Source organism: Lissotriton vulgaris, chromosome 9 (assembly GCF_964263255.1).
Source record: "Lissotriton vulgaris chromosome 9, aLisVul1.2, whole genome shotgun sequence".
Lineage (NCBI taxonomy): Eukaryota > Metazoa > Chordata > Amphibia > Caudata > Salamandridae > Lissotriton > Lissotriton vulgaris.
This window is the reverse complement of record NC_141697.1, coordinates 1,117,198,983-1,117,226,825: the sequence shown is the minus strand read 5'-3', so window position 1 is coordinate 1,117,226,825 and position 27,843 is coordinate 1,117,198,983. Positions and strand designations below refer to the sequence as shown.

Sequence of the window (27,843 nt, the reverse complement as noted above, 5' to 3'; positions counted from 1 at the left end):
AGGCCCGATTTAAGACTTTGTAAGGGGCCTGGTTGGTCTGGAAATCTATCCTAAAAAATTTTAATGTCCCAAAGATAAATTCATATTTACATCTCGGTAATTCTAGCCTCCTTCCTGAGAGCAGACAGGAATCTTCAGGTTTGGGAGTTAAGACCCTTGGGGATATTATGGAGGGAGATAAGATAGCGGGGTTTGATGTTTTACAAAGTAGGTTTGGTATTCCAGCCGACCACTGGCTTCTGTATGGCCAAATAGTTCGAACTCTTAAGGCCCTAAGACCAAGGCTCCTGCCCCCGGTGGATCTTCCCGTAGTCGAGGTACAAGCTAGAGGGTGTAAGAAGATCAAAGTAGTGTATTATCATCTTCTAACAAGGATCCAAGATGATATCGAGAAGACTGAAAGTAATTGGGCTACAAAATTGGGAAATCCCGATCTCGGCCTGGATCTTGCCTTATGCTTGAATAAAAAGATATTTAGGGCTTCTAACCTACGGACCCAGCACTATAAAACGGTTTTAACCTTTATCATACCCTGGCAAAATTATTCGCCTGGGGGGTAAGGGAAGACGACAGGTGCCCTAGATGTAATGTCGGCCAAGCAGATATTCTACATATGTTCTTCCACTGTAATCTGTTGGGCCCAATAAGGGATGAGATAATTACATTTTGGGAGGGGCTACTAGGTCATAAGATCGATCTATCCCCTACCCTGATGTTACTGGGTACGGATTCTAAGCTGAACCTAGGTAAGGATGAGGACGCCTTAGTTTTTATGTCAGTTGCTGTTCTCCGGATTTTAATCTCGGCAGGCTGGAAAGATGTCCCTGCTCCCTCCTTCCAGATTTGGCTCTCTAGATTATTGGGTATACATAATGTTGAGTTCAGCTTATATGAAGTGAAGGATGTTAAAAAACGGGAGATGGGAAGACGTATCTGGGCCCCCATTACAAAGTGGAGGGAAGCAAGATTGTGATTTAAGTGGCAGTATGACAATGTTATTTATAAGAATGTTTAGCCGGGTTGGCCTATGGTAATTGTTTTTTATCATCATTCCTTTATCATTAACTGTGCATTTATTCTCTGATTGTTATTGCTAATCATGTGTATATTGGTATCAATTTTATGACGGGTGTGCGCCCCGGCTTTTTGTATGTCTACGCTAAATGAAGTGTTATGTCCTTTTATTGCATCTTAATCCCAATAAAAAAATTAAAAAAAACTGACTACTAAGCATCATGTGCAAGAACAATTTATTTTTGCAATAAAGTAGGCGCACTGTGGTTTTGTTCTTATTGTTCGAGTAAACCAAAATTCTGCAAATATTTAACACACCTACACTGAAATATTTACATCAATAAAGAAAAAACACATTGTACAAATATGCAGGTTTCAAATTTAAACAATGTGATATTCTTTCACAGAAAATCTGTGGTTTTGACGGTTAATAGTTTACTTAAAACAAATATGAAGGCCTAGCCTTGCACAATTCTGTAATACATTTAGTTTCATATAAAAACACATTTCTGGATAAATTGAATGCTAAAGTACAATTCATATACAAATGCATAATAAAAGTGCCAAGGAAAGATATTTTTTTCCAAATACAATACAGTTTAAGAAATATTTGCAGATGCTTCAAATGTTACAGACCATCATGATTTACACAAGTTAGGAAACAAGTGGAGAATGAAATCGGCAACTATTTAATTTGGAGAATCTGATGCAAACTGTTAATTTATATATTTTAGAAAAGAAAGAAATACATTCATGAAATAACCCACAGATTTCTTTTTATGTTTGGAACCTGACCTGGAACAATAACAATTTTACGCTTAATCCAAACAGTAAGGGGTTGTTTATCCTTTTCTCTCTTCACCATAAGAGGACTTTTAATGATTGGCATCTTGGTTATTCTGGCTAGCTGTCTTAGGATATGATGTTCCCAAAAAAGTCTGATGAGTGAGAACATTAAATGGACTTTCCTGGACACTGCTGCAAGGAACCTGCTCTGGAACAGCGGTGTACTTTGCACTGTTGCCAAAGGTGGAGGTAACAGATTTCAACTCCTCTGAATTGTTAGGAGTGGCAGTTTTTAGCAAACCACTATTTGTCTTTGAGGTTAGTTGATGATCATTTTCAGAAGTTAGTTTCATATCTGTTCTGTGAGTGTGTCTGCTCTCTGTTGCAAGTGCTTCATTTGTTGGAGGCTTGCTGCAAACCTCAATTTGAGGTGTTTCGTCACCCGAATCCAAAGACATGTCTTCTTCATCTTTCTCGTCGTTTCCTAGAGGGACTATATGCAAAAGAAATTCCTAATAAGAATGCAAATCTTAAAGCACATTACTCACATTGAATAATGATTTGAAAGTCTGTAATCCGACATCATGTCAGGGCCAAGGCTTGTCTTCTACGACTCCTGTTCCCCTCAGTCAGAAATTACAGTGCAAGTCAGGATTTTTCAGGTGCTAACATCTTCTGCAAAATGCATATGTGCTTAGTTTTGGGAAATCCCAAACCTCCGGGTTCAAAGGAGACACTATCACAACAATCAATAGAATAAACAGCATTTCAAAACAATCAAAATAAATACCATAAACTCTCTACTGACAATGTATCAAAAAACTTGGGGAACATTTATAAGCCTAGTGTGTTCACAGCACTTGGCAATCGTGAAAACTAGGAGGACAAACTGTCTCTTGAAATTTTAAAGCTAAACACAAATTTCCTGCTTTCAATTTCTAAATCAAACAAGTTACTTATCTTAAGTAGTGTTATTTCTAGTGGATCCACAATTAATTGCACACTCTGTTGGCAGGTGGTTCAATTGAACTCCATAACGACGTTGAAGTCTGTAGCAATCTCTCTCTGTCGCTGGAAGTGATGGTGCAACGACATCCCAACATAATTATGTCAGTTTAACTTTAAACCTTTGGTGCATCAGACACGGATTACCCATCACAAACTGGAAGAATGACAATGTACAAAATCTAACTTGGAACCTTTTAATTACCTTAAAGGTCCACTCTATAGCATGGGGAGGTGTGTGTGGGTGGCGGAGAGAGGGGGGGGGGGGAGAAGTGTCTCTTTCAGAAATAGCATTACCAAATAAGTAACATCTTGGGTACTAGCAACTGCAGGTTCCTCACCTTTTGAACTGATGGCAAAGCAATACCTCACAAAAGGTGGAGCGTCTGAGGAGTGGATTTATATCAGGAAATTCTGCAGGACCAAGTAAGCTAAATTGCCTTCCCTTCAGATTTGGTGAAGGTGTGTGTTCGGACCCCCATGTGACAACCTGGAAGATGTTCACCCGCAGAATGCATCTTGCTAATGCAGTCATGGTAGCTTTGTCTCTGAGAGAATGAGCCCAAAGGCTATGCGGAAATTCCATTTTGGCCAGGACATAGCATATGTTTATACACAGAACTATCCAGCTGGACAAGGTTACTTCTGGGCTGGCTTCCACTTAGCACTGGCAAAGCCAATAAAAAGCTTGAGAGTGATCTTCTTGGGTTCAGTCGGTAATGCCTCTTCTCATTAGAATGGTGAGACAAAGAGAAAATAGCAGAGAGATTCATGGACTCTTATATGAAAGGGCAATACCACTTTCAGCATGAAACAAGCACGAGTATGCAATACCAATTTATCTGGGATAAAGGAGGTATACGGAGGTTGCACTGCCAGGGCACAAATATCAGTATATAGTGTGCAGAAGTACATCCATTGAGAAAAACTCTTGATGGCCAGTAATCTCAGAGAACAACTGCGCATGCCGTTGGATATAGACCATATTAAGAACATAAGGACCAAATTAAGGACCCATTGAGACACAATGAAGAGTGCAGGAGAAAACACGTATGTGACACCCTTCAAATATACGCATTACAACTGGTTTCTTGGATAACAAAGCTTGATCAAGCAAACCGAGAGGCCGAAAGGGCCAAGAACTAACAATTTTGTAGTGCCCACTGCAAAACCTTGTTGGGCTAGAGAAAAAATATTCAATACATCCAACAGCTTGGCTTGGCAGTCTTCGCATCTGGCCACAAACTTCCCCCAATGACCAGAATAACCAGATTTGGTAGGTGGGCACCTGACCACCAGGGTAACATCCTCTTGTCCAATAGGTAAATAAAACATGCTCATCTGTTCCTGATCAATATTCTCGCATGGAGGTGTAGGTTGTGGAGATTTAGGTGTAAGAAACTGCCCTGTTGCATAGACAGGATGCTCTCCTGAAGAGGTACCCTAATCACAGAGGAAGGAAATAAATACTCTAGTATAACAAATCAGGGAACCACCCACAGCTATCGGGATGATCTAAACCTGGTCCATCCTGATCTTCCTCAGAATTCTAGGCAGGAGAGGCCCAGAAATTAAAGCTTACCGGAGTCTTGTGTCCCAATCCTTGCAGAATGCATCTCCATGTGACACGCTTGGCTGAATATGCAGTGTGCAATAATCTTGAAGGACCACGTTCTCAGCAGAGGAAAAAAGATACAACCAAGATTCAAGAGCCACTCCAGATGAAGATGACATTCATGAATAATAAGGTGAGGTCACTTAAGCTAGTCCCAACTGATGCTTTGCAAGTCTGCCACATGATTTGCCATCAGGGAGAGCCCGCGAAGGTCCACACATTTCCAGAGAGACCGTGCAACCCGGCACAGCATCCATGACCCCAGACCACCGTTTTTTGCAGTACCACATGGCTGTTGTGTTGTTCATTATGAACTGAACAGGCGTCCCCTTGAAGGTAAGATGGCCTTAAGACCTAACGGTCTGGCACAAAGCTACAGCAGGCCTGTCTGGTGCCTTTGCTCCACCAAGGACCAAAGCTCAAGCTCTCCACCTCTTTCAGATAACCAACTCAACCCGGAGATGATGCATCCACCACTAGTGTGATCCCTGGGCTGGGTAAGGAAAAATGCCTGCCATAGGTCAGATTGGTGTTCAAATACAATCACTGAAGGGGCCTGGCTGTCTCCTCGGACCTATGGCTGCTGTCCGAAAGCCAGCCACCGATGCTGAGCCACTGCAGACAGAGGATCCATTGCAAGGGTTGCATGTGCCAGGCATGTGGGACCAGCAGAATGCACGAGGCCAAGAAGGCTTAGAACTATCCACACTGGAGAAAAAGAGTGTACCCAAAACATTGGTATTATAGCCTAAATGTCCTAGACTTGCTGTGTGGTCGGAAAGCCCATTAACACCACCATGCCCAGGATGGCTCAAATGAAGGGAATCCTACAAATAGGCTGAAAATGGGATTTCGGTTTGTTGATGGAAAAACCAAGGGATAACAGAAATGTAACCAATGTCTGCAAGTGTCCCTGCTGCGTAAAGCCTGTGTTCTGCTATGCATGTGAATACACGTATGACTGACCTGCGAAGATTGACCACGGCTACTGACATCACCTTTGTAAACAACTGAGGCTCATGGGTAGAACGGTAAACTGTAAATGCCTGGACCCCACCATGAACCAGAGAAATCACCTGTGGCCTGCAGGACAGGCACATCAAAATATAAATCCTGCAAAGTCCAAGGACCACATCCAGTCCCCTTGATCAAGGGCAGACAGAATCTGGGCCAAAGTCTAAAACATGTCCCTCTGAAGGAAGGTGTCAGAAGACAAAGGTTCAGTATCGGCATGAGCCCTGTATCTTTTCAGAGCACCAGGAAATAACTGGAGTAGCACCCCCTGCATTTTTCTGTGCCTCAAACACAAACTCAACAGCCCATTTCATCAGTGGGGTCTACCTTTCCTTTCCTGCACAAGGGTTGAGACATGACTAGATGAAGTCTTCACAAAAAATAGGTGGTATAATAACAGGGGGTGTATTTAAAGGGGACGACGCAACCTTCTGCAGCATCCTCGGTTTATAAAAGATGCCTACACGCCCCAAGTAGATAGTGTGAGGTGCATCCAGGTATAATGCCCGATCATGACACTGAAGCCACGGTGCAGCACAAACAGTCCATCATGTCTAGGCTTGCCTCCAAAACTAAGCTGCATCCTCTACATCTAGAATTGTCTGAGAAAATACATTTCTGAAAACATCAGGAATAGCTAGTAAGATCTCAATGGCCATATCCCATAGGATGTGTGTAGCGTCCCACACGGCAAAAGCTGTTAAGGGACTTCAGTGCCAAACTGGCAGAGGAAAAGACACTTTTGCAGTATGCATCAATCTGCTATAACTCTGTCAGGAGGTCCCGTGGGGAACACATTGGGATTTACCTTGCTGCTGGAAGCCTGAATCACTAAGCTCTTAAGAGTTGGATGCTGATTCAAAAAGAGGGATCTCCAGGGGCAGGCCTATGACATTTGTGCAACTTACTGGGATTGAACACGAGTGCCATCAAAGTTTGAACTAGGTTTTTGTGAAAAAGAGGGTATGAGCTCTAGAAAATGTACTGGCTTCTGATATGGTTTTGTGTACCATAAGTGCTCTTATTTCTCATACAGGAATTCAGGCTATGCTACTGCCGGTAGCCTTGCATGCGATGCAGTTGTCCTGGAAGATGATGCAGGTTTTAAAAGCATGCAGGGGAAAATTTGATAAATACTTGTGTTGTCCCTGCGTGTCACAAGTTGTCGCAATGCCACTTAAGTCCTCAAATGGGATTTACAAAGCCACATAAGTGGTGATTTGTGCAGCCTTGCATGTATTGGTAAAGAAGAACAGGTTACTTACCTTCGGTAATGATATATCTGGAAGAGACATAGATTAGTTATAGATTCCTTACCTTAGAATTACCCCCAAGCGTCAGAATGGTTCCAGAAAGTTTTTCGTCAGCAGTTCCTCTGTGCGTCGAAAGGATGTCGGTCGGCTCCACGTTCGTCGTTGCCGCTGGCATGACGTCACAGCAGCTACTTAGACGCTGCACTCTCACTCTTACTCACACTCAGTTCTTATACATGACATTCCACGCCAGAAGAGCAGAGCCATGCAAGACACTGACCACTGGTGCACAAAACTAGGGTCCCTGAAAGGAAGTCTTTAACCCTAGAAGTCAGTTCGCAGAACAAGGAGGATGGGTGGGGCGGTAAGGAATCTATAACTAATCTATGTCTCTTACAAATATATCATTACTGAAGGTAAGTAACTTGTTCATATGAAAGAGACAATTAGTTATAGATTCCTTACCTTGTGAATAGATACGCCAGTAATACCAACCCCGGAGGTGGGTCCAAGAACCAAGTTCACACCAGAAAGCCCTGGAGAACAGAACGGTCAAAGAAGCCATTCCTTTGCACTTGGTTGTCCAGGCAGTAGTGCTTTGTAAATGTGCGCAAAGATACCCACGTAGCTGCCTGAAAGATGTTATTGAGAGGAACACCACATCCCAAAGCAGTGCTAGCTGCTGTCGCCCTGGTGGAATAGACGAGCATCCCCACTGGAGTCTCCTTCTTTGCCAATGAATAGCAAGCTTTGATGCAAAAAACAACACACCTAGAGATGGCCTGTTTGTGCACGGCCTGGACCTTTTTTGGCACCCACGTAGCTGACAAAGAGCTGGTCATCCACGCGGAATTGTTTTGTGCGATTCAAATAAAATGAAAGCGCACATTTGGGATCCAGAAGGTGGAGCCTCTCTTTCTCCTTAGAAGGATGCGGAGGAGGAAAAAAGGTGGACAAAGTGATGGTTTGACCAAAGTGGAAATAAGTAAACACCTTGGGAAGAAAGGAAGGTCTGGTTCTTAGGACGCCCTTGTCTGGGTGAATAGCCAGAAACTGAGGTTTTGAAGAAAGAGCTTGGAGCTCACCCACCCTGCGAGCAGAGTTGATGGCAACCAAAAAGGCAGTCTTTAAAGTAAGAACTCTGAGTGGACAGTTATGGAGCGGCTCAAAACGAGCTCACATAAGGTAAGTTAGAACCTAGTTCAAGTCCCACTGAGGCATTACGAAGGGAACAGAGGAAAACAGGAGAATAGAAAAGAGAAGGCTGATCAGGAAGCCTAAGAAAGGTTGAAATGGCCGAGAGCAGAGCCCTGCTGGGCAAAAGAAAGAAGGAACAAGAGAAAATCAGAAAGAGGGGCAGAAAGGGGATCTAGGGTCTTTGCTGCGCACCATGCCAGAAATGTATTCCATCTACAGGTGTAAACTGTCTTAATGGGAGGATGCCTGGCTGCCAAGATAACATCACAAACTTTGGCAGGCAGGTCAAAAGCTGTCAACTGCCGCCGCTCAATCTCCATGCAAGGAGGTGGAGGCTGGACAGGTTCAGGTGGAGGACAGCCCCCTGCTGCTGCGACAGATGATCCTCCCGAACAGGCAGTTTGATCAGAGGATCAATGGCCATGTGTAGCAGCTCTGGATACAAGACTCTTTGTGTCCAATCCGGAACCACAAGAATGACTTGGGCCTGGTCGCGCTTTATCTTCTTCAGCACCCTGGGCAGAACTGGTATAGGCGAAAAGGCGTATTGAAGACAGCAACTCCACTCGCAGCAAAAAGCGCAGCCTAGCGAGTGCCGCCTTGGAAATGCCAATACGCAGAATTGCTGACAGTGCGCGTTCTCTTCGGTGATGAATAGATCTAACCAAGGCTCTCCCTACTGCCGAAAGAGGCCTTGTGCCACTTCTGAGTGAAGACTCCATTCATGATCCATCATGCACCTACGACTGAGTTTGTCCGCCCTGGCATTCAGAGAACTTGCCAGGTGTTGAACCACCAGGGATATGCCCTGATGTTCAGCCATGTCCAGAGACGGAGAGCCTTTTGACATGGGGCACATGACCCCACCCCGCCCTGTATGTTGCAGTACCACATGGCGGTGGTGTTGTCCGTGAACTCCTGCACTATTCTTCCCCGAAAAGAGGGAAGGAATGCCTTTAGTGCAAGACGAATCGCCCGGAGATCCAGAAGGATGAGGTGGAGTCCGGACTCGGACAGATACCAGAGGCCTCTGATCTCCGCCTCTCCCATGTGGCCGCCCCATCCCAGAAGTGATGTGTCCATCAACACTGTGTATTCTGGTTGGGGAAGGTCACCACTGTGTATTCTGGTTGGGGAAGGGGATCTGCCATTGACCCAATCCCGGTTCGTTAGCCACCACTGCAATTGTTGTGCAGTGCCCTCCGAGATCTGGTGCAATCTGACAGATTCCACCAGAACTTCAGGTCCGACTGCAGACCCCTTGTATGTCACCTGGCATGATCTACCAGCAGGATGTAGGAGGCCATAATGCTCAGTAGACTCAGGGTCATTCTGACCAAAACCCGGGATAGAGGCTGAAAGATCGGAATCATAACCCAAATATCCCAAACTCGCAGCTCGGGAGGATAGACCCAAACCTGCGTCGTGTCCAGAACCGCTCCAATGAAAAGGAGCTTCTGAGAGGGAGTCAGGTGTGACTTCGGCACATTGAGAGTGAACCCCAGCGAATGCAGGACGTCCGCCGTAGCTTGGAGGTGGGAAACGACTGCCTGGGGGTGAGCCCGCCTTCAACAGCCAGTCATCGAGATAGGGGAAGACTGGAACCCCTGATTCGCGCAGATGAGATACGACCACCACCATCACTTTCGTTAACACCCGAGGGGCGCTGGTAATGCCAAATGGGAGCACGGTAAACTGAAAGTCCTCGTGGCCTACTGTGAACAGCAGGTAAAGCCGGTGGGCCAGCAGGACGAGGATGTGAAAATAAGTGTCCTGCAAGTCCAACGCCATCATCCAGTCTCCAGAGTCGAGAGCAGACAGGACCTGAGCTAGTGTCAAAATGTTGAACTTCTCCTTCCGGAGGAAGCGGTTGACATTCCTGAGATCTAAGATAGGGCACATGCCTTTGTCCTTCTTGGACACCAGAAAGTAGTGAGAATAGCAACCATGACCTACTTCTGGGGTGGGAACTCGCACAATGGCTCTTTTGGCCAAGAGCGCTGTAACTTCCTGGTGGAGAAGGGTCAGATGATACTCTTACATGTGATGGTACTGAGGTTATGTTATTTATGCTTATAGAGCGCATTGCTACCCTAGGGTGTCCTGGCGCTGAGCACTGGTTACCTGAGGAGCATAAGGCCTAGTGGTGAGAGAAGAACCATGTCTTCAAGCCCTTCCGGAAGGAAATAAGATCCTGAGCATTTCTAAGTTGGAACGGGAGTTCATTCCATGCCTTGGAGGCACAGTGAACAATGCTTCTGCCTCCCCAGTTAGTTTTTTTAAAAGGGGAGGGGTTAGCACTAGTTTGAACCCGGTTGACCTTAACGTTCTGTTAGGAATGTACCATGAAAGTTTAGATTTAAGGAACTCAGGACCTGTCCCATTCACAGTTTTAAAGACAATACAGAGTGCTTTGAAGAGTGATCTTAGTGGTACTGGAAGCCAATGCAATTTCTTAAGTTCTCCCCTGACTGAGGCAGACCTAGGTGTTCCGGGCAGCAATCTAGCTGCTGCGTTCTGGACCACTTGCAGCCTGTTCAGATGTTGCTTTTGAACATTGATATAAGCTGTTGCAATAGACGCGACATTATGAGTACCGTAACCACAGTCCTAAGGTTACTCTCAGACAAGAAGAACCACATTTTCTTTATTATTCTGAGGACCATGAAGCATGCAGAGGTCACCAAACTCACTTGGTCCCCCATGGTGAGTTTATTATCCCCCATGATACCAAGATTCTTGGCTTTACTTGAAGGTGCTGGACACAGTCCCAGATCCTTCGGCCACCACTCTGGTGTCCTCTCACGTGGAATATTGCCAAATTTTAAAACCTCGGTCTTAGCCGAGTTAAGCTTTAGGAAATTGGCGGACATCCAGGCTGAGATGGAACCCATGCAATGGTGGCATGGATGGAGGGGTAGTCTCAAAGGGGAGGGAGTAGCCCCTTCGGACTATCTGCAAAACCCACCTATTCGACGTGATAGTGCGCCAGTGGGGGGGTGATGGTGAATCCTGCCGTCCATTGGCGATTGGTGGCCTTGAAAAGTCGGACTAGGAGGGTTTGGAGGCAGCTGCAGAGGGGGCGGTGGTGGACCGGTCCGCTCGCTGTCTCCCAGACCCATGACGGTGGGTCCTAAGTCTCCGGCTGCACAGGGGCTGGGTAGCGTGCACGGCCTGTGGCTCTGGGTGGAACGTGGCAGGGCACCCCATCCGTAGCCACGAAAAGGGGAAAAGGCAGACTGTGCAGGACGGGTTGTAGAGAGGCCCAAGGATTTGGCCGTAGTCCGAGAGTCCTTGAAGCACACTAGTGCACTGTCTGCCTTGTCGTCGAATAGACGACGTCCATTAAAGAGCATGTCCATCAGGGTACTTTGCATGAGAAGTAACAACCAAGGGCCTTAAACCAAAAACTATTTTTGTTTCGATAAAATAAATATATAAGAAGAAGTAATGTAAGTAGGTCCAAATTCAGTTTTTATTGCTGACCAAGTTAAAAGAATCAATCACAAACAAATACATAATTCAAGTCATAAAATTGAAAGAAAGTATTTTTCATTAAATGGTAAATAATAAATCCACAGTAAACAATCAATACACAATAAAAAATATATAATCACATTTTAAAAAGTGGCCACGTGTATCCTAAACATTAAAAAAGGAAAGAAAATAGACAGAACTGGAAAAAGTATCCAATATTATAAATTTGCAAATAAGTCCATATACAATCTCGAAGAAATTAAGACCAACAGGTCGCAAAGATATCGAGATTTACTTTAAAAGTTCAGGCTCTGGTTTTCCACCCTCCTCTAAACGTGTATCTGAGTCCTTGTCCGCTGAAATACACAAAGAAATGAACGCCCTCATTTAGGGCAGAGTTGAGAAATGTATACCTGGTTAGAAAGAAGAAGTTGACATAATATTGTAGGCCTTCATGTCTTCGAGATTGTATATTGACTTATTTGCAAATCAATAATATTGTATACTTTGTTCAGTTCTGTCTCTTTTCTTTTCTAATGTTTAGGATACACGTGGCTACTCCAGAAGAAGGCGCTGGTCGCCGAAACGCGCGTAGGGAATTAATTTGTTTATGCCACTTTTTTAAATGGGATTATATATTTTATATTGTGTATTGATTGTTTACTGTGGATTTATTATTTACCATTTAATGAAAAATACTTTCTTTCAATTTTATGACTTGAATTATGTATTTGTTTGTGATTGATTCTTTTAACTTGGTCAGCAATAAAAACTGAATTTGGACCTACTTACATTACATCTTATATATTTATTTTATCGAAACAAAAATAGTTTTTGGTTTAAGTGCCTTGGTTGTTACTTCTCATGCTAGTAATCCCTGACCTAGGACTTGTAGTATCCATCCTCTCAGGGGGTCCTTGATATTTACACATCATCAGGGTACTTTGGACATCCCCGGAGAAACTGGTCGACCTCATCCAGGTGCAGCGTTGAAGGGCTATTGATGTTGAATTTGTTGTGTCTAGCGAGTCGGTGGAGTCCAGTCCACAACAAATCGTAAACTTTGCTGTCTCTCTCCCCTGGCAAAAGCACAGGAGAGCACTGCCTAAGCCTCCTCCGGGCAGTGAGGCAGCACCTGCACCACCGTATCCGACACGGAGAGGGTGTAACGACCTAACAGATATGCAGACTGCAGTCCCAAGCTGGAGGAAGAACACATCTTCCCAAGATGGACCAGATTTTTGGATTCCCTATCAGGTAGTGCAGTAGGCAAGGCGCTTCCTTTAGACGTGGGGGATTGGACCACCAAGCTCTCCGGGGTGGGGTGTTGGGAGAGGAAAATGGGGTTGCCCGGTGCCGGGGGTGGTGTGGGCAATCATCCTATCCACTGGAGCCCCAGTCTTGGGCCTGGTCCAGGTGCCCAAAAGGACGTCAGTGAGGGCTTCGTTGAACAGCAGCATGGCTCCGAAGATCTCGCTGCCGGCTGAAGCACCTCTGTCAGGAGGTTAGTCATGACTGCCACCGTAGGTAGCTAAAGGTTGAGAGCCTTGGCTGCCCTACGCAACACCACTGCGTAAGACGATCCCTCCTCCGTAGCTACGGTAGGAGGAGACAACATGTCAAGGTCTGGGGAGGTATCCAAGACACGGGCATCCCCCAACTCCTCTCCACAGTCCGGATCATACTCCAACTGGTAGGTTAAAGGGTCTCCGGACCACTCCCAGTCCTCCTCCCACTCCTCTGGTTGCCAAGCTGGCCTAAAAGAACCAGGGTAGAACAGGGGTACAAATGTACCAGTTGGTGCCGTATCTGGCACTGGATCAGGCATCAGTCGACGCTGGTCCGGCTCGTGCGGCGTGGAGGCAGGGGTCGAGAAGGCTGGGGACACACCTGGTGTCGGCAGCAGATGTGGTGCCAGTGGAGGTGTTATAAGGTTGCCTGGCGACGATCTTGATCCAGGCATGGATCCAAGGGGACCCTGCGGCACCGGGGCCAGAGCCGCCGGTGAAGGCCCAGGGTCCCCAGCCGAGTCCGCGGGGCCCAAAGGCGAGCTGGCAGAGTTGGCCTGCCCAAAGATGGCATGCATCACTTCCTAGAAGGTCCAGAGATGGGCAGGGGTCTCTCCGGTTTCCAGAAAAGGAGGGAAACTTGGAGACTACACTTCGGGCTCCACTTGCAGCGCCGCAGGAGTGGCACCACCCGCGTCGGCTATCGGACGGGGAGAAGTCGAAGAGCGATGGTGCTTCTTCGACTTCTTCTTGTGCTTCGACTTACCTGAGGAGTGCGAAGACTTCGAAGACAAGTGGTGATGGTGGCTCCGCGATCGGTCCCTCGACCACCCACGTGACCGGGACCTCGAACAGCACGGATCGGACTGCTGGGCCTCGAGAAGCTTTCGTGACCGCTCCTGCAAAGACTTCGGATTCATGGTCCGGTAGTCAGAACACGACTTGGGGCAGTGGTCCCAATCCAAGCACCATAGGCACACATGGTGCGGATCCGTCGCCGACATAGGTTTTCGGCAGGACATGCAAGAATGGAAACCGTTCATTTCTTGCGCGCACCAGAAGTCGATCGACTAAAAAAACGCAAAAGATTCAGTCAAAAAGTGACTGGAGGTAGTGCCTGCTCCGGATCTGAGCTTGCTGGCGCGGAAAAAGAAAGAACTAATGTCAGCACGCGAGGGCGGCGCCTAAGTAGCTGACGCAACGTCATTCCGGCGACCACAACGCCGACAAACGCAGAGCTGGCCACCTTTCGATGCAGAGAGGTACTGCTGAAGAAAAAATTCTCTGGATCCAGTCTGACACCTGGGGGTAATTCACAAGGTAAGGACTCTATAACTAATTGCCTCTTTCCGATGTCCAAAGCAATTCTGCCTCCCTTGCCCTGACACTAGACTAACTACAGTAGGTATACAGTGCTTTGTGTGGAGGCAGGACACAACCCATTCCCAGCTCCTCCTTTCCATCCTGCCAGTCTTGGCCCATCCAAGCACAGCTAAGCTCCCTATTGTGTGTGGCTGTCCAGGAGAAATACACAAATCTCAACTGTTATCTACACCCAGTCATGCGACCCACATACAGGCTACAGGCACTAAATTGCCAAGGCAGGAAAATGCCAACTTTTATAAAAGTGGTATTTTCAGAACTGCAATTTAAAATCCAACTTCACCATAAGTTAGGATTTTAAATTGTGATTCCAGAGACACCAAACATGAATTAAATAATTTTGAAAATTTGACTTATAGAATGTGATACTCCTATGTTATCTTATAGGAGAGGTGGGCCTTGTGCAGTGAAAAACAAATGTAATTGTTTTTCATTACCAGGACATGTAAAACAAAAAATTATATGTCCTACTTTTTAAATACACCATGCCCTTTGGACTGTCCAGGGCCTACCCTAGAGGTGATTTGCATGTATTAAAATAGGAAGGTTTGGGCATGGCAAAAGGTTTACTTTGCCAGGTCGACATGGCAGTTTAAAACGGAATACACACAGACTGCAAAGGCAGGCCTGAGGCATGTTTGAAGTGCTACTTAAGTGTGTGGTACAATCAGTGCTGCAGGCCCACTAGTACCATTTCATTTACAGGCCCTGTGCACAGGTGGGGAAACTTTACTAGGGACTTCGAAGTAAATTAAATATGTTAATTGGGTATAAGCCAATTTACCATGTTTTAAAGAGAGAGCACTTGAGCACTGGTTAGCAGTACTAAGGAGCACATAGTCTTAAGGTCAGCAGAAACGAATTTTTCAAAAAAAAGAGGATGAAGGCAAAAAGTTTAGTGGGGACCCTGCGGAGAAGGCCATGTCTGCAGGAAGTTGGCTTTTCATGTTGTAAGGGCACACAAAGCAAAAAGTACATTCACCCCTTATTTGTTTACAGGGCTTAAATTAATAATTCCAAATGCGCTATCTGTGGTGTTGTGGTCAAGCAGCTTAGGCTTATCAGAGGATAATGTTAAACATTTGTTGTTCCCACAGAGTCAACAAATGAGACACACACAAGAAGAAAATACGAAACCAATTTTGAAAAAATAACACATTCTTATACAATTTTAGACACCAAGATTATCGATATTAGGCAATTACTTTCGTTCGGAGATATGAATTTTTACAGTAATAGAAAATATTAGAATAAAGTTTTTGAGCTATGAGCCTTGAATGCTGTAATGTTATCCTATGGGAGAATCCTATACTGCATAGATACACTGCACGGAAGTGCTGGTCGCGTTGGTAGCTTTGAGTGCTAAGCAGTAAAGTCAATCGCAAAGGTAACTGCAAAAGTAAGTTTGCAAGTGGGGACTTGGGGACACATCCGGCAGTACCCAAAGAGAGGTTTGGCCCTTGAGGGTCTCTGGAGCACAGGGACCAAGCTGGTTTCTATGAACCTGGGGTGGCGGGCTCGGGTGCAGAGGTGATTTGGCTGGCTGGTCGCTGTGGTTAGAGACTCTCACTTGGCTTAGGTGACCTGGAGGGAGGGAGAAAACAGGACATTCAGGACATTTTCGGTGTTGGCCTCTGTGATCCTGAATCCCTCGTCTGAAGGTCGATATTGGTAGTGCCTGGACTGGACACACAACAAGCCTTAATTGCTGCAAATGCTCCAGTACCCATGGAATTGGTGCTGGGCGACTCCTGAAGAGGCTGGCATCTCCAAACTTGGCAAGGAGACAGATCTGATCTCCCAGAGCAATAAAGACTTCCTCCTGGTCACATACTCCCTCAGTGGACCCGATGGTAGGCAAGTGTGGTTGGTGCCTGCAGCTGCAACAGTATGGCTCCTCTACCCCAAGGAAGATGCTGCTTGGTTGTTGAAGCCCTGGGCCGTCCTCCACAGGCTTGGAGGGATGCACAGTTTTTAGACGAGCTGGGATGGTGCAATTGTCAATGTACCAGCAGCAAGGTTCAGGGTAAGTCCTCAGTTCTCGTGGTGACTGTCTTCTGTTTTTCAGCTCCCAGGTAGACAAATCTAATTACAGAATGTACGGGTGTTTAGGGGAGTGCATGGTAGTAGCTGATGGGATAATTATGCCTGGGGCGACTACACCCCCTATGCGACCACTTCCTATGGAGAGTGGGCATAATCCTGACCTAGAGTTTCTAGTTTCACCAAATTCAAAATGGTCCCATATGCAGGGCGGCAGAGGTTTTGAATCCTCCGTCCAGGATATGCTGATTTCACTAGCCATCCTGCTGGAGGATGTGTGAACAACTATCTCCTGAGCAGGCATTGTTTCTGGCCTCTGAGAGAGCAGGCTCTCCACTACAGGGGTCAGACTTGTCTGTTGTGGCAGGACAATACCAGTCAGCCAGGACACTAGAGGGCCAGTAGGTTTTCAGGGGGCATCTCTAAGGTGCCCTCTGGGTGCATGTCACAATACATCTGATACAAGCACCAGTACAGATTTGAGATAAGTTGTTGGATACCAGATAGCATGGTTTTTAGTGCAACCATTATGTAGCTGCATACCTTGTAATGGACAGTGCCCAGCACATAACTTTGACATGGCCCTTGTGATGGTACTAGGCATCACAGGGGCATAACTGCTCATACAGAGATGCCCTCACATGTATTATAGTGCATCCTGCCTTCGGGCTCTGAAGGCCTGCTGAAGGGGTGACTTGCATACAGTACATACAGTGTGTGGGCATTGCACACAGAGGGTGTGCAATGTGTTTTGAGAATGACTTGCACCCTTTCACGGCCTTTCCTGCAGTGGCAGTCTGCATGTAGTTTTTGTGTGGGTCCTTTAGTGTTGCATAATACATGCTGCAGTCCTTGGGGACACTCTTTAGTACCCATGCCCTAGGTACCACTGGTACCATTTATTAGAGACTTACAGGGGTGCTAATGTCCTTTACAAACACAATTGAATAGGTCAGTTTTATGGTAAAGCGCACTGGAGCATGGTTAGCAGGCTTCAGTGCACTGTCAGAGTAAAAACAAACAGTCTCTAGCAGTTCAAATAGCTCGAGATACTAAACTCTCCGAGCCCAGTTTGGCGCCATGAGGATAACTTGGGCCTGGTCGCTCCTTATCTTCTGGAGTACTCTGGGCAGGAATGGTATTGGCAGAAAAGCGTACAGGAGGCCGAAGCTCCACTCGAGACAAAAACCCTCTCTGAGCAGGAGCCACCTTGGAAACTCCAGTACGCAGAACTGCGGACATTGTCTAGTCTCAAAATAGCGAACAGATCTAACCAAGGCTCTCCACATTGCAGAAAGAGACCTTACACCACCTCCAGATGGAGATGCCATTTGTGATCCACTAAGCATCTTTGACTGAGTTTGTCCCCCATGGTGTTCAGACAGCCCATCAGGATATGCCCTGATTTTCCAGCCACATCCAGGAACGAAGGGCCTCTTGACAAAGGGTTCACAGCCCCATCCGCCCTATTTTTATTGCCAGCTGGATTGCCCAGAGCTTCAGACGGTTGATGTGGAGTCTGGATTACGCCAGAGGCCTCTGATCTCCACCTCTCCCAGATTACCACCACATCCCAGGAGTAATGCATCTGCCACCACTGTTAGATCTGGTTAGAGAAGGGAGAGAGGTGTGCTGATGACCCAATTGCCATTCCTTAACTACCACTGCAGATCTTTTGCTGTTCCCTCTGAGATCCGGACCATGTCAGAAAGACTCTCCTGATGCTCCTCCCACTGGAACTTCAGGTTTCACTGCAGAGCCTGCATAAGCCAGAAGCCATGTGTCACAAGCAGGATGCAGGAAGCCATAAGGTCCAGCAGCCTCATAGTCAGTCTCACTGAAAACCAGGATAGAAACTGAAACCTTGATATCATGGCCTGAATATCCTGGACTCGCCATTCAGGAGGATAGGCCCAAAACTATACTGTGTCAAGAACAGCTCAGATAAAAGGAAGCTGTTAAAGGGAGTAAGGTGTAGGGTTCCCCAAAGGCCGGGTACACTACTGTATTTTAATGGACAATTACAGACCTTTGAGGCGTTCGTGACCGACTTCGAGCTTCCCAGAGGACAGTTTCTATTGCATAGACAGCTCCTAACAGACTGCCGCAAGCAGTGGCATGCAATAGACACGGAATCCCCTACACATCCAGTAATCCATGCGGTCCTGCAGATGGGTCCAGGGCGACACTTAGTCACCTGGATATATAAAGCCATACGAACCCTTAAGCAGCCCACACTTGCACCCCTCGCAGCCACTACATGACAGGGAATGGACCAGGGCACTCGAACATACCAAAAAAGTATCCTCCAACTATACTCATAGTCAGTCTCACTGAAAACCAGGATAGAAACTGAAACCTTGATATCATGGCCTGAATATCCTGGACTCGCCATTCAGGAGGATAGGCCCAAAACTATACTGTGTCAAGAACAGCTCAGATAAAAGGAAGCTGTTAAAGGGAGTAAGGTGTAGGGTTCCCCAAAGGCCGGGTACACTACTGTATTTTAATGGACAATTACAGACCTTTGAGGCGTTCGTGACCGACTTCGAGCTTCCCAGAGGACAGTTTCTATTGCATAGACAGCTCCTAACAGACTGCCGCAAGCAGTGGCATGCAATCGTCACGGAATCCCCTACACATCCAGTAATCCATGCGGTCCTGCAGATGGGTCCAGGGCGACACTTAGTCACCTGGATATATAAAGCCATACGAACCCTTAAGCAGCCCACACTTGCACCCCTCGCAGCCACTACATGACAGGGAATGGACCAGGGCACTCGAACATACCAAAAAAGTATCCTCCAACTATCGCTTCAAAAACATACAACTGCACAGGGCTTACCTCACCCATGGAAAATTACAGAAATATTTCCCAGCCAGCTCCTTCGCTTTCCCCAGATGCCTGGAGCCAAATGCCTCCTTCTTACACATGTTCTGGGATTGTCCATCACTTCACAGTTATTGGCACATGATACACACTACCCTTCGAACAGTCACGGGGCTACGGGATCTATATACGTGGGAGGCTAGCGCCCTGGGTATTCATAAGCGGCATAAGCACATGAAGGTAGAGAGGAGATTTGCCTCCTAGGTGCTCCTCCTGGCCAAACGCTGCATCACCATGCACTGGAAGAAACCGGAGGGTCCTCCCCTAGGGGCATGCGTGGACGCAGTCAAAAAATGGGGCACGGCAGAAGAAAGACTACTCAGAGTGGAGGAAGTCCAGGGAATCCGCAAACATCCAATTTCCATGCCTTGGGACATGTTGCTTCATTCCTTTGTGCAAGAAACGATAACAGTGGTGGGACCACAGGCGATTGGTGCCCCCGGGGCTCCCGTGAACCAGGAGACTACCCAGGGAGGCACACACAGGGCCCAGGCACCCAACGGGTTGCAATTGCCAGCTGTGACTGAATCACCACCACGCGGACAGCAATTAGTGATTCCATCTCCCCCACATGCGCAACTCCAGCTTGGTACCCCGCAATTGTACACCTCTCTGGCGAAATAGTACGCGCAAGCATTATATACAACACAGTGCACCCCAGTTTTACATATCCCCAGTTTGTTCAAGGTTAATGCACGGCTGACATTCCATAACCCCTAAGGTAAAGTGCGAGGGGGACTAACAGGCAAGCCCCGCAAGCTCAGCAAGGCGCAGCGGCCATCCTGCAAGCTTGTTAGCTGCAATCAGACACATGCCTCTGGGGGCTGTCACCAGCTGAAAGGCTGACCTGGGGGCCTTCCTGTTCTAGGCGAGCACATTCTAATGCAAGCGTAGGGTATGCTTGTACCATCTTGCTTGTAAGTCAATATCAATTGCATTACCAGACATGTTGTAGGTATTATTAAATAAATGCCAATAAAGAAAGATTTAAAACAAAAAAAAGGAGTAAGGTGTGACTTCGGCATGTTGATAGTGAACCCCAGGGATTGCAAGAGGTCCCGCTTAGTCTAGAGGTAGGAGACGACTGTAAGAAAGTACTCCTTTTGGCATGGTTACCCTCACTTTTTGCCTGACTGACGCATCTTTGACTGAATGTGCACTGGGTTCCTGTTATCCAGGTTCGCAGTGCCTGTGTTCTTAACCAAAACGGTTACTTTGTTTCCACAATTGACACCTCTGGCACACATACAAGTCCCTTGTAAAAGGTACCTGTGTATCAAGGGTATAATGGCCAGAGAAGGTCTCCAAGGGCTGCAGTAAGTATTGTGCTACCATAAGAGATCCCTCACCAAACATGCACAAAACCACTGCAGCCTGCAGGTTTTGGTGCAGATAAAAGAGAAGAGTCGACCTGGCACACACCCGTGTACCAGGCTTACCAGCTCTGCAAGAGGCATAGTTAAGTCACCCCTACAGCAGTCCTTACAGCCCTAAGAAAACAAGTTACTTACCTGTAACTTTGGTTCCCCAGTATTGTAACTTTCATAGATTCCCATGCTTTTGTATCATTCCCCGTCGTCGGAATGGGAGTCTCGGTAACAAAAATACCATAGCAGTAGGTACAAAAGAGAAAGAAAAGGCCTAGGCCTCATTCCCTTTTGTAGCATATCACCCTCTTTTTGTAAAAGAGACCAAACTTAGTATTCAGCCAATCAGAAGAGCCTCACCCCATAGAACCCTCCTGAAGGAACCTCAGAGCCTCAAATTTTCGTAGCCATTGTGTAACAGTCACCATATCTGCTGTAGGCTGAGCTTTCCTCTGGGAGGTGGGTGGGCGCGTGACAATCTATGAAAGTTACCAATACTGGGAAACCAAAGTTACAGGTAAGTAACTTGTTTTCTTGCACCAGTATGTGAACTTTCATAGATTCCCATGCTTTTGTATCAGAGTAGCAAGCAGTTAGCAATGAAAAACCACATTTTGTGTAATAAATACATTGCAATAGCTAACATGACATAAAGACACAAAATGTGCAAAATAACGGAAGGTGGGATAGAAAGGAAAGCTCACCAATTATTGGAAGAGATTCCTCAGGACAGCCTGGCCCACTGCCGCATCCTCTTGCTGTAAGGATTCCAAGCAGTAATGCTTAGTAAAGGTGTGGACGCTGCTCCAGGTAGCAGCTCTGCAAATGTCCTTAATCTGCACCCCCACAAAGATGGCTGCTGAAGAAGCCACTAACCTTGGGGAATGTGCCCGAACCCTGCCAGTCAGTGGTTTCCCTACTGCAGAATGGCAATGTAGAATGGCACTTGTAATCCATCTCGCTATCCCCTGTTTTTACAGCGGGAGACCTTTGCTTGGACCACCAAGAGCAACAAACAATTGAGAGGATTTCCGAAATCCCTTGGTACGATCCAAAAAGAATTTGAAACATTGTTGTACATCCAAAGAATGCAGCGATCTCTCCGCTGGTGTAGCCGGTAGAGGAAAAACGCTTTCAGAATAACCGGCTCGTTCATGTGGAAGTCCGAGGGTACCTTGGGTATGAACCTAGGGTTAGTTCTCAGGATAACAGTGTTCCTTTTAAATTGTAGGAAAGGCTCCTGGATTGTAAGAGCCTGCAATTCTCCAATACGTCTTGCCGATGTAAGGGCGAGAAGGAGAGCCAGTTTCCATGAAAGGAACTTCATGTCAGAATGATGAATTGGTTCAAATGGGTTTTTCATGAGTTGAGTGAGGACTAGATTTAGGTGCCAAGTAGGAGGCGGAGGCCTCACTGGTGGATAGACCCGGAACAAGCCCTTAAGAAATTGTTTAACAATCCTGGAAGACCACAACGAAGGTCCAGACCCAGACCGTCTGTATCTTGAAATGGCTGCCAAATGAACCTTTATGGAAGAATGGGCCAGCCAAGGGACAGAAGATAAGGTAGAAGCTGATGAGGCTTTGAAGCAAAGGGGTCAACTCCTTCTCTCCTGCACCAAATACAAAATCTCTTCCATTTAAAGCGGTAAGTCCTGTTCGTGGAAGGAGCCCTCGCCTGGGAGAGGACTTCCTTAATTTCTTTTGAGATGGGGAGATTCATAAATTCTCGCTGCTCAGGAGCCATGCTGTCAGGTGTAATGACTGTGGATCTGGGTGCCAAACCTTGGACATTGTGAGGAGATCTGGAACAGTCCACAAGGGAAGAGGAGGAGCTAGCGACAACAGATGGAGTTCCGTGTACCAGAACTGTCTAGGCCAAGCAGGGGCTATCAAGATCATCCTGCATGGTTCCACCTTGATCTTCCTGATGAGCCGTGGGATCAGAGGGATGGGGGGAAAGGCGTAGACAAATGTCCTTGACCAGGCCATCGAAAGCGCATTCCCCAATGATCCTTGGTGGTGAAGTCTGCTTGCATAAGACCGGCATTTCTTGTTGGTCGGTGTGGCAAAGAGATCCACTGCTAGTCTGCCCCACTGGCTGAAGACCTCTTCTAGAATTTGCTGGTTCAACTCCCACTCGTGACTGACTGAGGATAACCTGCTCAACCTGTTGGCGTTCTCGTTTAGAACTCCTGGCAAGTGTTCTGCCTTCAGCGATATCCCGTGAAGGATCGCCCATTCCAAGATCTGTTGAGCTTCCAGCGACAACGGAAGAGATCTGGTTCCTCCTTCCTTGTTCACATAATGCATGGCGTGGTGTTGTCCGTTCTGATAAACACTTGTGAACCTTCTAGGCGAGGAAGAAAGGCTTGTGGAGCCAATTTTATCGCTCTTAGTTCCAAGAGATTGATGTGGAGCCGTCGATCGTGAGGAGACCAATGGCCACTGACATGTAGATCTTGCATCACTTCTCCCCAAACCTCCAATGACGCGTCTGTTGTTACTACTTGAGGAGACGGATCGCTTACGAAGGATAGACCTTGGGACAAGTTTCTCTGATCTGTCCACCATAAGGCCGCTGTTCTCATCATTGGAGTGACGGTCACCCTGTCGTCGAATGATCCGTGAATCTGTTTCCATTGGATGTCCAGTTGTTCCTGCAGGGGACACATTCTCAGTCTGCAGTGAGGAATCAGAGGTATGCATGATGAAATTACCCCCAGCAGAGATTTGTAGCGGTGTACTGAACGACACCACCTTTTTTGTAAGTCCCGAGCCAAGGTCTGTAGTTTTTCCCTCCTTTCCAGGGTTGGGAAAGCCTTTGTGAGTTTTGTGTCCTGGATGGCTCCCAGGAAACGTGCCTTTCTGGACGGAATCAGGGATGATGTGTCTTTGTTTAAAGTGAGTCCCCGATTTTGAAACAAGTTTGTACAAGCCTGAACAGCGTCCCGCGCTGCTTCCCTGGGCGAGGCCTTCAGCAACCAGTCGTCCAGGTAGGGGAAGACTTGAAAATGGTTCCTTCGCAGGAATGCTGCTACCGGCGCCAGCACCTTCGTGAAGATCCTTGGGGCTGAGTGAAGACCAAAGGGTAAAACCCTGAATTGAAAGTGGCTCTTGGCTACTGTGAATCATAGAAACCTTCTGTGTGCTGGGTGAATCGGTACATGAAAGTACGCATCCTCGAGATCGAGCGTGGCCATGAAATCCCCCGGATTAATGAGCCACAAGATGTCTTAAAGAGACCATCCGGAAAGACAGGGAGATGAAATAGGTGTTGAGCTCCATGAGATGTAAAATGGTGCGCCATTTCTCCAGCGTCTTCTTTACCAGGAAGAACCTGGAATAGAACCCTTGTCCTCTTTGGTTGGAGGGAACCGGCTCTATAGCACCCGTCTGGAGCATCTGATGAACTTCGAGCTGCAGAAGACGCAGGTGTTTCGATGGAATGGCTGCAGGGGGCATGGGTGGTGGGATTTGCGTAAATTCCAAGGTATGGCCTTTCCGAATGATGTTGAGCACCCAATGGTCCGATGTTATCTTAGACCAATTCCGAAGGTATTTGGTTACCCTGCCTCCAACTGATGACTTCTTGGAGGAGGGAACAGTAGGAAGAGCCAGGAGGCCGCTATTGTCGCTTGGACGTATCACGTTCCTGTTGAGCGTGTTTCCCCTTGTTGTAAGGCCTGGAGTAATTGGAGGATTAGCCCTGCTGATAAGGCTGGCGGTATTGCTGGGATCCTGAGCCATAGGGTGAATATCGCTGTTGCTGACCGGATCCTCTGCAGTTCGTACCTCTGCCTCTGGATCCTTTAAAAGGAGTTTTGCGGTACTGAAGCGTACCCAAAGATCTGGCGGTCTCCGTGTCTTTTTTCGATGTCTTGGAGAGTGTAGTCAACTAGTTTCCCGAATAGTGCTTCCCCATCAAAGGAAAGATCTAGGACCTTATTTTGTATCTCAGGTCAAAACCAGGTCGCCTTCAGCCACCCCTGGCGACGGAGGACTGCAGCCCCAGGCAACGAACGAAACGCCGTTGTGGCAATGTCCATGGCGCAGTCAATGATCTCCATCGAGGGCGCCTCCCCCTCTTGCAAGATCTTTTTTGCCTCTGATTTCGATTCTGAAGGAAGCTGATCCAGGAACGGAGCGACATCACACAAAAACTGGCGGTCATATCTGCCCAATATCGCCAGGGCTTTGGCAGCTCGCACCAGAAGACTCGCCATTGACGAGAATCTCTTCCCGGCAATGTCCAATCTCTGTCCTTTCTTGTCCGGAGAAGTTGTCAAGGCAGCAGAGTGGTTGCAGGATTTTCTCTGCGCCGCTTGCGAAATAACTGAGTCTGGTCTTGGGTGGCCCGTTAAGGCAGCAGGCCCCTCGTCAGGAGCTTTGTACTTTTTATCAAGACGCGGTAGCACAGGGACCGCAGTCGCTGGGTTTTTCATAGCCTTAATGCCTTCCTCACACAGATGTTACACTATAGGTATGGACCTTGTCGTCTTCCGATAAGGTTCCTTGAAGTCATACAAGAAACATTCCGTGGCCACCGCAGGCAAAGCCAACTTGAACCTGCGAGCCGCTCTTTCCATCAGCTGATGAAAATCCCCTACATCCGCTGGCGGAGAATCCACCGGATTCGGACATGGGGATGGAGGGTCCGGAATGATGTAGTCATCCATTCAGTAGCTTGATCCGTATCATGATCCGAATCACGATCCACCTCCGAGGAATCATCCTGGCCGCCTGCAGGCATGGAAGGCTCTTGCGTAATAGTTGCCCGTGGCTGAGGGGATGCCTGAGCTGGTAATTCAGAAGCAGCCGCTGAGGCAGGAGCCGAGACAGGAGCTGCTGGCGCTACTGGAGCCGGAACCGGCCTTGTAGCCTTCGATTTGTAGTCCTGCAGCATCTTATGCAGGTCCTGCAGGAAAGAGGATGGCACCGTAACCATGTCTTGACCGGAATAATGCTGTGATTGCGCAGCTTGGTGATGAGAACTACCTTCCTGGTCATACCCTCCTTCAGAGTCAGTCTCCTGACATTTGACCAGAAGTTGAGAGGGACTATTAGCGTAGCCATATGAGTCCTGATCATCCTCATCTGACTCTTCTTCATCAAATAGCAGAGCTGGTGGCAAGGGGGTTACTCTCCTAGTAGATGTCATCTCCGGCGTAATCCTTGTGACAGAAAAAGTGATCCTTTTCTCTGATGCCAAAATCGTCGACGGTTCCGTTGACGACGGCATTGTGCGTGCAGATGTCGTCGGCTCAGACGACGGAACATGCCTCACGGACGCCTGTACACTCGTCGACGAGATAGGCGTCGTCTATGTCGTCGACGATCCAGCCGTCGTCGTTGTTAAAGTTGTCGTCGAGGCTCTCGTCGACGATGCCGTCGTCAGTGACCCTCCCGTCGATGCTTTTGGAACGCTCGTCGACGCTTCCTTTCTCGACGACGATTTCTTTGTTGTCGTTGGAGCTCGTCGACTGAACCAAATTTAACTTTGGCTTCAATTTCTTCGTCGACGGAACCGGTCAGAAGATTGGGAAGAGGGTTTCTTGAAGGCTGGATCAGTCTTCAAACTCTTAGAAGGTGTAGAAGGTCCTATACCCTCTCCCTTTCACTATGGTGAGGAGATTCGCCTGGACCTAGGCTCTCAGACTCTCTGGGGGTGTTTTTGAGCGCTTTGAAGGATGTTCCACAAACGGAGAAGGGGAACCCCTACCCCTCTTGACTGACCTTCTAGATGACACAGCTGACAATGAATCCTCACTGTCACTGGAAACTCCATGTTTCCTTTCCTTCTGTTTTTGAAGCCAGGTCAGAAGTCTACCAGTCCGATCTCAGAGGGTCTTGGTAGAAAAAGTGCGGGAGATCTTGCAGTCCTCTGCCTTATGATCCGGATAGAGGCAATAGATACAATCCTTATGTTTATCCTCCATAAACAACCTTTTCTTGCCACAGGTGGAACATGGCTTGAAAAGGGCCTTCTTTTCCTTGTCAGCCATTCTTTTTTAAATCCTGAAGAGAAAACTTGAGGAAAAAAACCTCTGAAAGAGATTAAATGAGCAGAGCTCAAAGGAGACTCCCTAAGCACAACATGCAGTAGAAAATCTGAGGCTCTGAGGTTCCTTCAGGAGGATTCTATGGGGTGAGGCTCTTCTGTTTGGCTGATGCCCAAGTTTGGTCTCTTTTACAAAAAGAGGGTGATATGCTACAAAAGGGAATGAGGCCTAGGCCTTTTTTTTCTCTTTTGTACCTACTGCTATGGTATTTTTGTTACCGAGACCCATTCCGACGACAGGGAATGATACAAAAGCATGGGAATCTATGAAAGTTCCAATACTGGGGCAAGGCAGGGTGCACTATACCTCATGTGAGGGTACTTGTCACTACGAGTTAGACAGCCCCATGATGGCTTCACAGAAACCCAAGACTTTTGGTACCAAACATCTCAGATTAATGAGCCCACAATGATGCCAGTGTTCGATTCATTTATACATGCACTCAGAGGGCACTGCATAGGTGCCTCCTGCAAACCACTAATGTCTGCCTGACCGGTCTCCACCAGCCTGCCATCGCCAGACATGTTTCTGACCCTTTGAAGTGGGAGTCTTTTGCTCTTGTTGGTCAGAAACAAAGCCTGCTCTGGGTGAAGGTGCTTCACAACTATCCCCAATCAGGAACAGCATAGAACAGTGGTGATCTTCAAAGGCTTCCTGCCCTTCGTTATGCTGACCAGAACCTCTCCAGCTAGTACAGATGCCCACTCCCCGGACCAAGCCCCACTTTTGCCTAAAGGCCGAAGGGAAAATTAGCGCCAGCCAAGACCCAAAGGTGCCCTGAGATTAAGTGACCACCTCCTTTTAAAATCCTCCATATTGATTTGGAGGATTCTAGCCAATAGGGTTAGGGATATGCCCCTCCCCAGAGGGAGTGGAAATACAAAGGGAGTAGGCCCCCATCCGCTGCCCATACGTCACCCAGTTGCTCAACAACTCCCTCAAAACTGCCATATTCCCAGATATCTGGAAACAGGCTATCCAACGCTTTGTAATGGTTTGGATCATTCTTAACCACATGGCTGCTAGGCGTTTTCCCGTCCTGCGCTAAAAAAACCAAAATCCCATAAATCATGACGAGCTGGCCTTGTCATCCGCGCACGGCAGGTAAGCGCCATGACGAGCCCAGCTCGTCATTAGCTTCGAAGGGGTTAAGCAATCGAACCCAGTCAGTCCGCCTGGGCCAATTCCAATCTAAACCTAGCACCTCCAGATGTGGTGTCCAACAGGGGG

At 47.3% G+C, this 27,843-nt stretch overlaps 1 protein-coding gene across 4 annotated transcripts in view; it reads right to left on the bottom strand.

Moving 5' to 3' along the window:
• Window positions 1-1,233: 1,233 nt before the first annotated feature.
• TASOR (transcription activation suppressor) overlaps window positions 1,234-27,843 on the bottom strand; it is a 939,357-nt gene continuing 912,747 nt past the window's right edge. For 2 of the 4 annotated variants that reach the window (XM_086939126.1, XM_086939127.1), the window contains one exon: window positions 1,234-2,475. In XM_086939126.1, coding sequence (XP_086795252.1) covers window positions 2,459-2,475 — 17 coding nt within the window. In that variant the 3' untranslated portion in view covers window positions 1,234-2,458. The remainder of the gene's footprint in view (window positions 2,476-27,843) is intronic. The other 2 variants (XM_086939124.1, XM_086939125.1) reach the window with 1 other exon arrangement.